Raw genomic sequence first — 18,229 nt, 5'->3', positions numbered from 1 at the left:
CACTTTAAGTTTCATTAGCTCTTATTCTAGTTTCTTTTTTATTAATATTAAATCATAGCTGTCTAGCTGATAGATCATGAAAAAAATGCACATTTTGTGTATGATTTACAATTTGCTAAAAACGAAGACTGATACATTGTTACAAAGTATTCCTTTGGGATCATACTTGAATACCAGAGTAGAATTAATAGTCATACTATTGGTGGGCTATTACTGCAGAAAGAAACTCTTACTTCCCTTCCTTTGTTTATAAAATGTAAACAAGAACAAGATCTATCAAAATTATTTGATACTTGTAAGGAGCTACTATTTGCAATAATCATAATCCTAAAAAACCCTACCACACTGACAGAAAATGCTATCATTTGCAGAATCAGTATCACGTGAGTATAGTCTCAAACTTAAAAAGATTGATTTCTGAAATGGATGAGGAGCACTTAGAATACAGTATAAAGCATTCCCCCTTATCTGTTACTTCTGTGAGAAAAAACACACTCAACCTGTTTTTTCTTTGTCCTCACACCACCACGACACTAATCAACAGAGAGGATTTATGTGACCTATGTGTGGGAATATTTTTTCACTCCAAAAATCCCACAATCGATTCTTCAGTAGACACCAGCTGGGTGTCCTCCCTTTTGATCCCAGCACCATCTCCTTGGTGACAGTATCAGACCCCACAGGGTTCGTCTGCCCCTCCCCACACCAGAACTTCTGACCAACAGCCTTCAAGCTGGGGTTCCCACAACCCCATCCTAGGGTTCGATAAATTCAGTAGAATGTTTCACAGAACTCAAGGAGACACTTCTGCCAGCTGGTTAATTATGGAGGAGATTATGAAGGATACAGATGGTGAGGGACATAGGGCAAGGTATGGGGAAGAGATGCAGAGCTTCCAGACCCTCCAAAGGGCACCACCCCCTTGGAACTTCGATATATTCAGCTATCTAGAAGCTCTCTGAACCCTGTCCTTTGGGGTTTTATGAAAGATTCATTACTTGGCATGCCTGACTAAAGGACTGGCCATTGGTGTCAAACAAACTTCCAGTCTCTCTCCCCTCCCTGGAGGTTGGGAAGTGGGTCTAGAAGTCCCAAACTTCTAATCCTACCATAGTCTTTCAGGTGACCAGGCCTTACTCTGAAGCTGCCTAGGAACTGCTGGACATCAGGCCATCAACCACACACAAAGCTATCTCTTTTGGAGATCCTAAGGATTTTAGAAGTTGTATGCCAGGAAATGGGGTGCAAGATCAAGTATCACATTTTTGGCTTTGTGTCCTGTGGTTTCAATACATATAGTCAAAATGGTGTCTGAGTCTTAAATTGAAAACTCCAGAAATAAACAATTTATAAGTTTTAAATTATGTACTCTTCTGAGTAGTGTGATAAAAAATCTCAAACCATTCTGCTCCATTTTGCCCAGGATGTCAATCATCCTTCTTCTGGTATAACCACACTGTCTGTGCTGTTCCCCAAATTCTCCCTTAGCCATTGATATGTTCTGTCCTCACATTCAGCCCTCAGCTTGGTGATCCAGGATCACTGGAAGGAGATGTTCTCCTCCTTCTAATATGCAGTTGGAATATAAACAGCAGCCCAAACTGCATCACAGTGCCTGCCTCACCCACCTCCCTCATCCAGTCGCGTTCACTGTATCTGCCCCTGTCATCGCAAGGAGAAGTAGGGTGAGGAGAGTATGATAAACTGTTTTGAGAGATGACATTCACGTCACTTACAGTATAGCACGTTGTTAAAATTATTCGTTTATTATTAGTTATTGTAGTTGATCTATTACTGTGCCTAATTTATAAACTATCATAGATATGTGTATATAGGAGAAAACATTTGCAGGGCAGACTAGAGACAGACTACAAATGTGCCACTCATGGGGAAAGTGGAGTTGCAGGTAGCTGCCTTCATACGGATCACTTGTCTCTGAAGCCACATTGTGAAATCACAGAGAAGGAACAGGGTACACTCAGTGTGGGGGGAAAAGGTGATAGGTGACACATTAAGAAGATTAGAGAATGTGAGGGGAAGAGTAGATTAGATTATGAAAGAACCATGTCAGCACAGCATGGCCTGAACTGCACGATGGCACCCAACACCCTCACAGACCTCTTATCTGCACAGATGGGATACCGCCTGGAGTTTGTGCAGAACCCATGCAACAGAAAACAGGCACTGTTGGGAAGCACCCTTAACTCTGAGGTGCACCCTCACTGGTCTACACCAGGTCTACACTGAGCAGGGGAGGGAGCAGACTGACTTGTGGCTTCCCTTTGTCCTCTATAGATCCTAGTTATCAAGCTTTGGTCTGATTCAAAAAATGCAAATATCCTTTCCCATTGTGTAAGTTGTCTATTTGCTTTGGTTGTCGTCTCCTTAGCTTTTCAGATGAATTAACTCCCATTTGTTTGTCTTTGTTGTTGTTGCAATTGCTACAGAAGTCTTCTTCATACAGTCTTTCCCCAGGACAATAACTTCAAGTGTTTTTCCTATAATTTCTTTGTGGATTTTTATCGTTTTGTGCCTTAAATTTAGGTCTATTATCCATCTTAAATCAATTTTTGTGAGTCGAGAAGGGTGTGGTTCCAGTCTCGGTCTTTTACTGGTCCTTATCCAGTTCTCCCAACACCATTTATTGAATAGGGATTCTTTCCCTCAGTGTATGTTCTTGTTTGGTTTATCAAAGACTAGGTGGCTTTAAGATGTTAGTTTCATTTCCTGGTATTCAACTCGGTTCCAAATGTCTATGTCTCTATTTTTGTGCCAGTACCATGCTGTTTTGAACACTATGGCCTTGTAGTACAGCCTAAAGTCTGGTATGCTGATGCCCCAAGCTTTGCTTTTACTGCTAAGAGGTGCCTTAGATATATGGGGATTTTTCTGGTTCCATACAAAACAAAGAATTATTTTTCTAAGTCTTGAAAGTATGATGTTGGTATTTTAATAAGGATGGCATTGAATCCGTAGATTCCTTTGGGAAGTATGGACATTTCAACAATGTTGATTTTTCCCAGCCATGAGCATGGTATGTTCTTTCATTTGTTAATATCCTCTGCTATTTCGTTCCTTAGGGTTTCGAAATTTCCTTTATAGAGGTCCTTCACCTCTTTTGTTAGGTATATTCCTAGGTATTTCATTTTCTTTGCAGCTATGGTGAAGGGGGTTCTGTCCTTAATTAGCCTCACACCTTGGCTGTTACTGGCATACATAAAGGCTACTGACTTGTGGACATTGGTTTTATATCCTGAGACATTACTGTATTTTTGGATCACTTTCAGGAGTCTTGTGGTTGACCTTTGAGGTGCTCTAAGTAAAAGATCATATCGGCAGCAAAGAGGGAGACTTGGACCTCCTCTGCTCCCATTGGGATGTTCTTTATTTCCTTCTCTTGCCTGATTGTATTGGCTAGAAACAGCACTATGTTGAATAGTAAAGGCAATACCTGGTAACCTCCTCTTTATTGACCTAAAAACTTCTTATTCCGTCCTTATGCCCAGTTTTAAGTCAGGCTATTAAATTGTGATCATTCTGTCTTTTTGATTTAGGCTTTTAAGGTTATTGATTTCCCACCAAAGAATGCTATGGCTGAGTCCCATAGATTATAAAAGCTTGTGTCCCCTTGTTTTTTCCTTATTTCACAATTTTTTTTAAAGTAGATCACAACACCAAGCTTTCGGTGCATTCTGCTATTGTACAAGCTCTAAATGCTGGCTCAGCAGCTGAAGGGCACTCTTTCATAGCATGTCTGAAATGTGAACAAAAGTCCATATAAAACAAATATTTAAGCTTTTTCTATAGGAACACAGATAAAGGTAACCCCATATCCTAATCCTCTGAATTACTTCATCTGTGCCAACCCTACTTTTACAAAAACATTTCAAAACTAGTAGTGATTCAGTTAAGTGTACCCCAAAATCCCTAATGCCAGCTAAACTCACAGTTAACAGCTACAGAATGATGTCTACACATTATTAATGGCTGAAGGACACACTGCTGGGTGACCTTTCATTTCACTTTCCCAAGTACAAGACACAGACAGAATGCTGACATCCCTCTCTTCTACTTCAGGTAGGACGTCAGGGTTCTGGATTTGTTCAGTTGCCATATCAGTCCTGACATCATATAGTAGACAGTCGAGTAGAAGCAGCAGCTACAGTGTAAGTAGCCAGGATTTCAAGGAGCATCCAGAAACACACATGCATTTCAGGCAGGTCACAGCACTCAACAATCTTATCAAGGCTATCACATACTCATCCCCAGAAGTAGATGGATGAATACTACTTCTCATCTGATTTAGGACTCTTGTGCGGAAGAGGCTTTACATGCACATAATCATTAGGATGTTACCAAATGACCCCTACACCCCGTCTTCACATAACACAGACAGACTTATTCACTGCACTCATCATCATCATCATCAGAGCCTATCTGTTCCTTCAACATGACTTTTTTTGCAACAATATTAACTGCAAGCATGAAAGGTGATGCAACATACTATCTGCCTGGCTCAGCTACGATTTTCACTCCAGGGTCTGATGCAAAACACTTGTCCAACACTGGGCTGATTACACTGATGATCTCTTCCACTTTCAGCTTCACATCCTCACATTCAGGCAAACCACCATCAATATGAAGCAGTACGTGCTGAAACCAACCTCGGCTCCTATGTTAAAGACACAGCAGACACCAGAGACCACCTGCATGAAGGGCTCAGGATCATTACAGCCATTTCCTACATGGAAGATAATGCTGATAACATTAATATTTAGTGCTTTTTCTTATTCCACAAGAAATCTTCTGGTTTTGAGCATGGCACCAAATTTAGCAGCGTCAACAGGCTGCCTTGGAACCATCAGTGGCAACCAGCAAAGCCAACTTTGGCTTTGGTTGTGTTTTGGCAACTTTCATCAGCTTGACTGTGCTGTCCAAAATCATCATCTGGACTCCATTATTGGCAGCACACTTAATTGTAGAAACTTGTTTACAGGGATTTGCATAGATAATCCTCTCTAAAGGTACATGACACTCTGCACCAATTGTATTTCAGTCATGCTAGCACAGTCAGATCCGGTCCCCATGGAAGTGAGGATCTTCACAATGACTCTGCTGTCACGACATTTGACTGCATAAAATGGAGTGACAGAAGAAGCTTTTCGCTACTTTTGGGGTTTCCCCAAAATCCCAACATAGAAGGCATTATTCCCTTCAGAAGAAACCTCATACATATTTTGGTCCCAAATGTCCCTGGGAGTAAAACCTTGTGTTTTTAGAATCCCACTGTGCATCCTCAGATCAAAATGGAAATGTTCTCAGAGCATCCAGGTGCCACGGGACAGCCCCATGGTCAAGCCAGGGTGCTGCTGTTCCACGTAGTCATCAGTGCCTCGCTCCCACCCATCAGAGATGCCACCCAAGACGGTGTCCAAGCAGCAGGTACAGGGGCAGCTGGCAGTGGCTACAGGGAATGACCTATGTTTCCCTGTTTTTCAAATTATTTCTTGATTTCCATCCTAATTTTATTTTTGACTCAATAATCATTCAGCAGCAGGTTGTTTAATTTCTGTGACTTTGCAAAGGTTTGAGTATTTCTCTAGTGATTCACTTCTAGTTGCATTCCACTGTGGTCTGAGAAGATGCATAGTATGATTTCATTTTTTTTTAACTTCTTGAGGCCTTTTTGTAGCCTAAGGCATGATCAATCTCAGAGAATATCTCATGCGCTGCAGAGAAGAATCTCTTATTCAATAGTTTTGAGGTAGAATGTTCTGAAAATGTCCTTAGGCCCATTTGATTTACAGTCTGCATTTATTTATACTCTGCTTTTATGATCTGTCTATCTCTGACAGTTAGGTGTTAAAGTCCCCAGTAAACACAATCCTGCCACAGTAATCTTCCTGCTCTCTGGAACCCATGGGGATGGTATATTCCAGATAAATGTAGTTTCTGGTTACTTGAGAATTCCTTTTAAAAATAGTCCTATCTCTTTTGTTCATAACATACCATACCATACCATACCACTAACTCTGTATTGACTTCATATTAATATTGAAATACACTAGTTAAAAGCTAATTAAGACAAAGACAGACTTCACTTACTATAACACAGTTTTACTGTGTTATAAAACAGCTTTTTAAATGCAGTGTACAATTTTAGCTAAATTGAAGTCAAAACATTTTCTTTCTTTTTTTTTTTTATTGTTGGGGATGCATTGAAGGTACAATAAGCCAGGTTATACTGATTGCATTTGTTAGGTAAAGTCCCTTTTGACATCGTGTCTTCCCCCAGAAAGTGTGGCACACACCAAGGCCCCACCCCCCTTCCTCCTTCCCTCTTTCTGCTTTTCCTCCCCCATCCCATAACCTTGTCATTAATTGTCCTCATATCAAAATTGAGTATATAGGATTCATGTTTCTCCATTCTTGTGATGCTTTACTAAGAATAATGCCTTCCCCTTTCATCCAGGTTAATTCAAAGGATGTAAAGTCTCCATTATTTTTAATAGCTGAATACTATTCCATGGTATACATATACCACAGCTTGTTAATCCATTCCTGGGTTGGTGGGCATTTAGGCTGTTTCCACATTTTGGTGATTGGAAATTGAGCTGCAATAAACAGTCTAGTACAAGTGTCCTTATGATAAAAGGACTTTTTTCCTTCTGGGTAGATGCCCAGTAATGGGATTGCAGCATCAAATGGGAGGTCTAGCTTGAGTGCTTTGAGGTTTCTCCATACTTCCTTCCAGAAAGGTTGTACTAGTTTGCAGTCCCACCAGCAGTGTAAAAGTGTTCCCTCCTCTCCACATCCATGCCAGCATCTGCAGTTTTGAGATTTTGTGATGTGGGCCATTATCACTGAGCTTAGATGGTATCTCAGGGTTGTTTTGATTTGCATTTCTCTAATATACAAAGATGATGAACATTTTTTCACATGTTTGTTAGCCATTCATCTGTCATCTTTAGAGAAGTTTCTGTTCATGCCTCTTGCCCACTGATATATGGGACTGTTGGCTTTTTTCATGTGGATTAATTTGAGTCCTCTATAGATCCTAGTTACCAAGCTTCTGTCTGATTGAAAATATGCAAATATCCTTTCCCATTGTGTACATTGTCTCTTTGCTTTGGTTGTTGTCTCCTTAGCTGTACAGAAGCTTTTCAGTTTAATGAAGTCCCATTTGTTTATTTTTGTTGTTGTTACAATTGCCATGGCAGTCTTCTTCACGAAGTCTTTCCCCAGGCCAATATCTTCCAGTGTTTTTCCTATGCTTTCTTTGAGAATTTTTATTGTTTCATGCCTTAAATTTAAGTCCTTTATCCATCTAAAAGAAAGTGTGAGTAAATATAAGTAGGTTTCATAGAAGTACTGAGTACACTGGATACTTTTTCCTCCATTCTTGAGACATTTTACTCAGGAGAATATGTTCCGGATCCCTCCATATAAACACAAAAGAGGTAAAGGCTTCATCTTTTTTAAGGCTGCATAATATTCCATGATATACATATACCACAGTTTATTAATCCATTCATGGGTCGATGGGCACTTGGGCTTCTTCCATGACTTGGCTTTTATAAATTGAGCTGCAATGAATAATCAGGTGCAAATATCTTTTTTGCAAAGTAACTTGCAAAATTACTTTGGTCTTTTGGATACACTCCTAGTAGAGGAATTGCAGTATCCAATGGCAGGTCTGCTTTATTTATCTGGAAGCTGCTATTTGAGGTGCATACATACAGTAGAACCATCAGAGTTGACCAACTCCCTACACTGACCCTCCTTAAGTTGACTTAATTTTCATAGACTGGACATGCACCACATGTACATGTCAGTACAGCAGGTCTAGTTCTTGACCAGTTGACCGGTTTTTTACAGTCCCTTGGGTGTTCTGTTCAAGTCACTGAGGTTCTACTGTATTCAGGATTGTTGTAATTTCTTGTTGAAGTTCTCCCTTTACCATTTTAAAATAACCCTCTTTGGCTTTCTTTACCTTTGCTAATTTAAAATCTGTTTTATCTGATTTGAGAATGGCTATGCCTGCTCTCTTTTGGTTTCAATTTGTGTGGAATACTTTTTACCACACTTTCACATTGTATCTGTATGTATCCTCAGTGGCTCCAATATGTTTCCTGGAGAAAATAGATACTTGGATTGTGTTTCCTTATCCATTCAGTCAGACTACACCTTGTGAGTGGTGCATTTAAACCATTAAGAGATACAATTGATATGTAGGATGCTCTTCTGTTCATAGTGTTGGGTAATACCTTGTACCTTTTTTGCCCTTTTGTGCTATTGTTCTATAAGAGTTGTGAGCTTTACTTTTTTGGGTGATTTTACATTGGTGGCTATCAATTGTGCTGATTCATGTATAATGCAGTTTTGACTACTTTCTGCAAGGCAGGCCTGGTCATAACAAATTCCCCCCATGCTTGTCTGGAAAAGCTTAATTTCTACATCAAATATGAAACCCAGTTTTTCAAGATACCAGATTCTAGGCTGGTAGTTGTTCTGTTTAAAAAGATTAAAGAGAAGACTCCATCCCTCTGGTTCATAAGATTTCTGCTGATAAGTAAGTTGTTAGTCTGATGGCTTTTCCTTTGCAGGTCAGTTATAGATTACACCTAGATGCCTGTAGAATTTTCTCCTTCATTTTGACTTTGGCCAAGTTGATTATCATGTGTCTCAGAGATGTAGCATATGCTATGAGACTTTCCAGAGTTTGATGACCATCTTGTATCTAGATGTCTGGATCTCTGGTGATACCATGGATGTTTTACTCAAAAATTCTCTTGAATAGATTTGGGTACAGCATGGAAATCTATGGATTATCTGAGATATCTCTCTGCCCCCTAAGAGTTTCACATTCAATAATCACTAAATCATGTTGACTATATGTCTTTTCTTCTTCTGCATATTTCTACTAATGCTGCAGGGTTAAATATTAATACATTAAAATACATTGATAATTCCTAGTTTAGCGTGTGCTCTCAATGCATCATTCTCATAGGGAAAACAAACTACCAACTATCACTGTTATTTCATAAATGAAAAAAATACTTTAAGACAAACAAATAAAAAAGTCATAATGCCAAGAAAAAGACCAACACTTAAAATAAAAAAAAAAAAAACAACAACTAAGCTCCCTATTTTTCTATATGTTACCATAGATGGGTAAAACCTCATAATAGATTGAGAGCAAGAATTGGTGCCAAGGTAACTGTGGTTTTGACTACCAAAAAAGCTTCCTTTGTCTCCTAATCGCTTCATGTGGTTACCTTCCTCCTATCCCCTACAAGAGGCCTCAGAAAACTACAGACAACATATAAAAATTCATCCTGGCATGCCTTTATAAGTAACATTTATTGGAATAAATTCATATCTATTTGCTTACATATTATTGATGACTGCTTTCACAGAACCATGACAGGGTTGAGTAGATGTGACAGAGATAACCAGCTGAGCTAAAATATTTACTGTGTGGCCCTTTGAATAAAAACTTTGCAAGTCCCTGCTTTACCCATAAACAGAGCTCTCTAATACTCAAATCTGACCTGTGACTTCCTTGCTCTAAATTCACCAATGAATCCCTACAGTAAACTTTACTGGCTCCATACCTAATAGCCATTCCATGTTCCCTCTTGCTAGAGGAACACAATCCTATTTGGATATTTATCAACCCAAAACCCTTCCCAGGCTCCAAAACCAGAAATAATTATTCTAAGCTAATCTGCTTTCCCAGTGACTGGTTTAGGGATGAGCATATGATGTACCCCAGCCAACAAAATCTAACAGGAAGTCCCCTGCAAGCATGTGAGTTTTCTCTCCATTTAACTGAAACATAAGAAAAGCAGGCCTTCCAACCATGAGACATCACCTTACGGGAACACAATGTTTGGAGTTACTGCTAATTAGGCAAGCACAAAAGGAGACATGAACAAAACACAAGCAACAGCACAGCAGAAAGGGGGACAACAAGGGGGATGCTGAGGATGCGCACTGACCCCCCCAAAAAAAAAAAACAACTCTGTTTTCTGTGGTTGTAGCCAACATTGGTTAGGTCATCTTCAGCATGGATTGAGGGAGGGTAATTGGTGGGAACACAACTACGGTGCATTTTACAAGGGTACATGTTAAATTCACTAAGTATAGAGTATAAATGTATTAACACAATTAAGAAAATGAGCTGAAGGCTATGTTAACTAGTCTGATGAAAATATTTCAAATGGACAATAACCAAAGCAAAGAGACAACCTACACAATGGGAAGGATATTTGCATATTTTCAATCAGACAAAAGCTTGATAACTAGGATCTATAGAGAACTCAAATTAATCCACATGAAAAAAGCCAACAATCCCATATATCAATGGGCAAGAGACATGAATAGAAGTTTCTCTAAAGACGACAGACGAATGGCTAACAAACACATGAAAAAATGTTCATCATCTCTATATATTAGAGAAATGCAAATCAAAACAACCCTGAGATATCATCTAACCCCAGTGAGAATGGCCCACATCACAAAATCTCAAAACTGCAGATGCTGGCGTGGATGTGGAGAGAAGGGAACACTTTTACACTGCTGGTGGGACTGCAAACTAGGACAACCTTTCTGGAAGGAAGTATGGAGAAACCTCAAAGCACTCAAGCTAGACCTCCCATTTGATCCTGCAATCCCATTACTGGGCAACTACCCAGAAGGAAAAAAGTCCTTTTATCATAAGGACACTTGTACTAGACTGTTTATTGCAGCTCAATTTACAATCGCCAAAATGTGGAAACAGCCTAAATGCCCACCAACCCAGGAATGGATTAACAAGCTGTGGTATATGTATACCATGGAATACTATTCAGCCATTAAAAAAATGGAGACTTTACATCCTTTGTATTAACCTGGATGGACGTGGAAAACATTATTCTTAGTAAATTATCACAAGAATGGGGAAGCATGAATCCTATGTACTCAATTTTGATATGAGGACAATTAATGACAATTATGGTTATGGGGGGAAACAGAAAGAGGGAAGGAGGGAGGGGGTGGGGCCTTGGTGTGTGTCACACTTTATGGGGGCAAGACATGATTCCAAGAGGGACTTTACCTAACAATTGCAATCAGTGTAACCTGGCTTATTGTACCCTCAATGAATCCCCAACAATAAAACAAAAAAAGAAAATATTTCAAATGGTATATAAAACCAGCACATTGTACCCCATAATGGCATTAATGTACACAGCAATGATTTTTTAAAAAATGCCCATGACCTACAGAATAAGACCTACTCATTTCTATACTAATAAAAAGGTTTTCATGAGCATGCGTGAGCCAGGTATTCACCTCATTCCCAGCATAACTGAACCTCTGAGAAATCCTGCAACGCCATTTATGAACATCAGATTTTACACTTCCTCTTCCTTCTGACAAATATGTAATCTGGTTAGATATTCCTTCTACAAGCATCAGTATTTTGCCTCTTTCACTGGAAGACTGCTGTTCACTCTACCTGCTTACCTTATATCCTATTCATTCCCTTAAAGCTTTAATTTCTTTGCATGGACTTAAGGTGGCTGGCATAAACATAACATAATAAATACATAAGGAATGATATAAGCATGTGCTCACACACAGTAAACACTGAAGATAGTAGCAAATAATTAAAATGACAATGATAATAACTAGTTCTTGACTTGGCACTAAAGCATAGTGGTTATGGTGCCAGCCATATGCACAGACGCTGGTGGGTTCAAACTCAGCTACACAATCACACCTGCAACAAAGAAATAGCCGGGCATTGTCGTGGGTGCCTGTAGTTCCAGCTACTTGGGAGGCTGAGGCAAGAGAATCGCTTAAGCACAAGAATTGGAGGTTGCTGTGAGCTGTGATGCTACGGAACTCTACCCAAGGTGACTTAGGGAGACTCTGTCTCGAAACAAACAAACAACAACAACAACAAAAACTTCAACTAGCTTCTGATAGTATTTTTTAAAATATTTGTCTTCTATAACACTAGCAAAATGCTTAGTACATAAAAAACACTTAATAGTTATTTGTTAAATGGGCAAAGGAATAAAGATTATTTCCTTAACAATTCTGTTCATCAACCTCAAGAATTAAATAGGAAATGATCTATTTGGAGCACCTTACAGGCCAAAACTGTGTATTCCATTTGTTTTCTTTGAGACAGTGTCTCACTCTGTTACCATGGGTAGAGTGCCATGGTGTTGTAGCTCACAGCAACCTCAAATGCTTGGGTTCAATCCATCCTTTTTTTTAATTTTTTTTTTGTTATTAAATTATAGCTGTGTACATTAATGCAATCATGGGGCACCATATACTGGTTTTATAGACCATTTCACACATTTTCATCACACTGGTTAACATAGCCTTCCTGGCATTTTCTTAGTTATTGTATTAAGACATTTACATTCTACATTTACTAAGTTTCACATATACCCTTGTAAGATGCACCGCAGGTGTAATCCCACCAAGCCCCCTCCTTCTCCCCACCTCCCCCCTTCCCTTTCTCCATTCCCCCTATTACCTCAGCCTCCTGAATAGCTGGGACTATAAGCACCCACCACAACACCCAGCTAGTTTTCCTATTTTTAGTAGATATGGGGTCTTGCTTTTGCTCAGGCTGGTCTTGAACTTCTGAACTCACTCATTCTGCCTGCCTCAGGCTCCCAGAGTGCTAGGATTACAGGCATGAGCTAGTGAGCCCAGTCTACTCCATCTTTTTTTTCTACAACTTGAGAAACCTGATACAGAAATTCTTTTAGACAGATACACAACATTATATTTCAGATTGTATATATATGTCACATTGAGGTAGCCTAATAGCACTTTTGTTACTATGAAACATTTTTGTACTTTTATTATACTTTGTTTACTCAGAGTTGGGCATTTGGAATATCTATGAGGCAAAACCTCTAGCGAATGGTAACAGTATCTTCTTCTACCACAATTATGGTTACCATGATAGTTAACTAGCACACAGAAGAACACACCTTATTCTAACCAGGTAAATATATCTTATTCAATTACAATTTTTGGTTAATGAAGTCAATAATAATAAGGTCTTGTTGGTATAAGAATATATAACTTGTGCTTCTCAACAGGGATTGCCCTTCTGACTCGCCTACTCAGAAGATACCATTAAGAAATATGATTGCAAGAGGGAAATTACCTAACAATTGCAATCAGTGTAACTGGCTTATTGTACCCTCAATGAATCCCCAACGATAAAAAAAAAAAAAAAAGAAAAAAAAAGAAATATTCACTTATTGGTGTTAGCCCACACTGGATATGTTTCGTAGTTTTATGCCTATTTATGGTACCACAGAGGTATTGTTTATTGTTGAGTTCCCAGGTTTAAAGACAGTATGTCTTTAGAGACAGATAGCACTATGTAATACAGTTAGCCTTTAAACAACAGGGGTGTTGCCTGCAGCATCCACTTACGTGCAGATTTTCTTTCACCTCTGCCACCTGCAGACAGCAAAACCAATCTCTCCCCTCCCTCCTCCTCAGCCCATGTGAAGACCAGGAGGTGGAAGTCCTCTACAATGATCCACTTCCACTTAATGAACAGTAAATATACTTTTCAATTCTTTCTTTCTTCTTAATGAATTCCTTCCTCTATCTTTATTGTAAGAATAGAAGATTCTTTCTTTATTGTGAGAATCAGGTAGATAACACACATAAAAATATGTGGTAATTGATTGTTTCATTCACTAAGGTTTTCAGTCAACAATAGGCTATTAATAGTTTGTAGGGAGCCAAACATTATACATAGGTGGATAATCCTAGCACTTTGAAAGGATGGGGGGATTGCTTGAAACCAGGAGTTTGAGACCAACCTGAACAAGAAAACAAGACTCCAACTCTATAAAATTTTTAAAAATTAGCTGGGCATGGTAGTATATGTCTGTATTCCCAGCTACTCAGGAGGCTGAGGCAGGAGGACTACTGGAGCCCAGGAGTCTGAAGTTGCAGTGAGCTATGGTTGATGCATCCCTGGCCAACAGAGGAAGATCCTGTCTCCCCCCAAAAAATGTGGTATGTAAATGTTTGACTACAAACCACACATTTTTTGAGGGTAAACAGTAATTAATATTCTTTAAATGAATGTAAATCCCTTATTACAAAAAGTAAATGGAGGATTTATTTTATAAACAAGTTCAACTCATTACAGTGTGATGATGGAGGACATTTTGAACATTCCAACTTGCACATCTATTTTCTCATTTATACAAAAATCTCATATAAGATTTTAGAGGCCATAACTAATTAAATGAATTGTTTTCGGACAATATTATATTGGATTCTAAGTTATCTGCAACTGACTTAATAAACAATTCTGAACTGTAGGCCTGGAAGGAACAAATGAAGAAAAAATACATAAAATTTACAATTTTTTTGGTAACTGCTCCTTTGTGTTCAGAACTTACTACTCTTACTATAATAGGTCAACCCAGAGTAATTCACTACCAGAAGTCTTACCTTGTGCAGGAGTTATAGGTTTAATTTTTGCCTTGTATTCCAAAATTTTCTGTTGAATGCTATGTATAAAGAGTAAATAGAATTATAGTTTCAATACTGATGTGAAATATATTTACCACATATATTAAATTATTAGACTATTTCAGAAAACATAAGAGCTGACATCAGAATGTTATCCCAAACAGATCAAATTTGTAAGCTCTATGAATTTATTATACAGCTTCTAAAGAATAAAGAAAAAAAGCAAGGTGAAGTACTCATGAATTGAGGGAAGTACAGCTCATTACATTAATTAGAATTAGCTTGAAAAAATGGAAAACTTCCTGAACTCAGAATAAGTTCTACCTCTACAACAAATAGCTAATTGTTCGTGCCAAAACTGCCTCTTTAAGGATTATTTTTTTTTTCTAAAAATAAGGATTTTATGACCATCTTTAACTAGGTTATTATGATGCTTTACTGAGACAAAATTTTTAAATGCTCAGAGAAACAGGAATACAATGGAATACATTGCTCCTAAAATTTATTATTGAAACTGTCATAGAATCCCACATAAAATACCATCTGCATTTTTCACAGGTTGTAATTGTTTTATTATTTATTTTTTTTGAGACAGAGTCTCACTAAGTCACCCTGGGTAGAGTGCCATGGTGTCACAGCTCACAGCAACCTCAGACTCTTGGGCTTAAGTGATTCTCTTGCCTCACCCTCCCAAGTAGTTGGGACTACAGGTTCCCACCACAATGTCCGACTATTATTGTTGTTGTTGTTGCAGTTGTCACTGTCATTTTGGCTAGCCTGGGTGGGATCCAACTGGCCAGCCTTGGTGTATGTGGCTGGCATCCTACCCACTGAGCTATGGGTGCTGCCCCACAGGTTGTAATATTCTAATGTTGCATTTTCCAGTACATGTTCATTAAGTCCTACTTTTTTGGATATTGGTTGTTTTCTACTGTGTGGCTTATAAATCAGGTTGATAGCACACAAAGCGAGAATAAGATGGAGTTAGTCAGGCTAGGGCTGAGATGACACAGACGGTCTAGATGGTTAGGTCCTATGTGACCTCTGAGTATGTCCTATGTGACCTTTGCCTCATGTCTCCCATCCTTGTTGTCTTGTAAATATGGGTTTAACCTAACATTGTATATCTTGAATAGCTTAAGGCAATGTATTAAAGAGATTAACTTCTGGATTGGAATGTTGTTATATGGATCATGGGTTATGTCAATTATTGTTTGTTACAGATCATTGGTTATGGTGATTATTGTTATTTAAAATAAGTATTATTACTGCTGTTTAATATAAGGGTTAGTATGATTCTTTCTTTTAACATTTACATATAAAACTGATTTTGGAATATACCATATCAAAAGAAGCAAAAACAAAGACCTGATCCTCTCAATACATGCAGAAAAAGCATTTGATAAAGCCCAGCATCCTTTTCTGATTAGAACACTGAAGAATACAGGTATAGTTGGCACATTTCTTAAACTGATCAAAGCTATCTACCACAAACTCACAGCTAGTATTATACTCAATGGAGCAAAACTGAAATCTTTTCCACTTAGAAATGGAACCAGACAAGGTTGTCCTCTATCGTCACTACTAATTCAACATAGTGCTGGAAGTTCTAGCCGATACAATCAGGCAAGAGAAGGAAATAAAGGACATCCAAATGGGGGCAGAGCAGGTCAAACTCTCCCTCTTTGCTGATGATATGATATTATACTTAGAGAACCCCAAAGACTCAATCACAAGACTCCTGGAAGTGATCAAAAAATACAGTAAGGTCCCAGGATATAAAATTAATGTCCACAAATCAGTAGCCTTTGTATACACCAATAACAGCAGCCAAGACAAGAAGACAATCAAGGACACCCTTCCCCTCACAGTAGTTTCAAAGAAAATGAAATACCTAGGAATATACCTCACAAAAGAGGTGAAGAATCTCTATAAAGAAAATTATAAAACCCTAAGAAAAGGAATAGCAGAGGATATTAACAAATGATAGAACATACCATGCTCATTGCTGGGGAAAATCAACATTGTTAAAATGTCTGTACTTCCAAAAGCATTCTACAGATTCAAGCAATCCCCATTAAAATACCAACATCATACTTTCAAGACTTGGAAAGAATAATTCTTTGTTTTGTATGGAACCAGGAAAAATCCTGTCTAGCTAAGGCCATCCTTAGTAATAAAAACAAACCTGAGTGAATCAGTCTACCATATATTAGGCTGTACTACAAGGCCATATTGATCAAAACAGCATGGTACTGGCACAAAAATAGACATATAGACATTTTGGAACCAAATAGAAAACCAGGAAATGAAACTAACATCTTACAGCCACCTAATCTTTGATAAACCAAACAAGAACCTACACTGGAGGAAAGAATCCCTATTCAGTTAATGGTGCTGGGAGAACTGGATAACCATACATAAAACACTTGAAACTGGATCTGCACTTTTCACCACTCACTAAAATTTATTCACGATAGATAAGAGATCTGAATCTAAGGCACAGAACAATAAAAATCCTTAAAGAAAATACTGGTAAAACACTTCAAGGTATCAGCCTGGGAAAAGACTGTATGAAGAAGACTTCAGTGGCAACTGCAACAGCAGAATAAACAAATGGGACTTAATTAAACTCAATAGCTTCTGTACAGCTAATGGGACAATCACCAAAGCTAATGGACAGTCATCAGAATGGGAAAAGATACTTGCATACTATGAATTAGACAACAGATTTATAACTAGGATCTACAGAGAACTCAAACTAAGCAACAGAAAAAGAGTCAAAAATCCCTTCTGTCAATTGGCCAGAGAGAGGAAGAGAACCTTTTCTAAAGAAGACAGATGAATGGAAAAATAATAAACATATGAAAAAATGCTCATCATACCTAATTATTCGAGAAATGCAGATCAAAACCACCCTGAGATATCATTGAACCCCAGTGAGAATGGCCAAGATCACAAAGTCTCAAAGCTACAGATGCTGGTGTGGATGTGGAGAGCAGGGAACACTTCTTTTTTTGTTTGTTTGTTTTTATTATTTTTTTATTGTTGCATCATAGCTGTGTACATTAGTTCAATCAAGAGGTACAATGTGCTGGTTTCATATACAATCTGAAATATTCTCATCAAACCGTTCAACGTAGCCTTCATGACATTTTCTTAGTTATTGTACACTTCTGCTGGGACTGCAAACTAATACAACCTTTTAGGAGAAAGTATGGAGAACCCTCGAAGAACTCAAACTAGACTTCCCATTTGATCCTCCCATTACTGAGTACCTACCCAGAAGAAAAAAAAAATCCTTTTACCATAAGGACACTTGCAGTAGACTGTTTATTGCAGCTCAATTTACAATTAAAAAAAAAATGGAGAAACAGCCTAAATGCCCCCCAACCCAGGAGTGGATTAACAAGTTGTGGTATATGTGTGCCGTGGAATACTATTCAGCTACTAAATCAAATGAACACTATACATCTTTTGTACTAATTTGGATGGAGATGGAATACATCCTTCTTAGTGAAGCATCACAAGAATGGAGAAGCAAGAATCCAATGTGCTCAATTTTGATATGAGGACAATTGATAACCTAGTACATGTTGGGGGGTCAGAGAATGGGGGAGTGGAGAGAAGGAAGAAGGGGAGGTCACGGTGTTTGGCACACCTCTTGGGGGAGGAACACATTTATAAGAGGAACTTTGCTTGACAA

General features: G+C 38.4%; 1 protein-coding gene across 1 annotated transcript in view; it reads right to left on the bottom strand.

The window, feature by feature from the left end:
• LOC128594206 (POTE ankyrin domain family member B-like) overlaps nt 1-18,229 on the bottom strand; it is a 70,689-nt gene that overhangs the window by 42,875 nt on the left and 9,585 nt on the right. Inside the window, exon 6 of the mRNA XM_053602795.1 lies at nt 14,503-14,561. Coding sequence (XP_053458770.1) covers nt 14,503-14,561 — 59 coding nt within the window. The remainder of the gene's footprint in view (nt 1-14,502; nt 14,562-18,229) is intronic.

The sequence above is a fragment of the Nycticebus coucang genome, chromosome 9, assembly GCF_027406575.1.
Source record: "Nycticebus coucang isolate mNycCou1 chromosome 9, mNycCou1.pri, whole genome shotgun sequence".
Lineage (NCBI taxonomy): Eukaryota > Metazoa > Chordata > Mammalia > Primates > Lorisidae > Nycticebus > Nycticebus coucang.
This window is presented reverse-complemented; position numbering and strand designations above follow the sequence as displayed.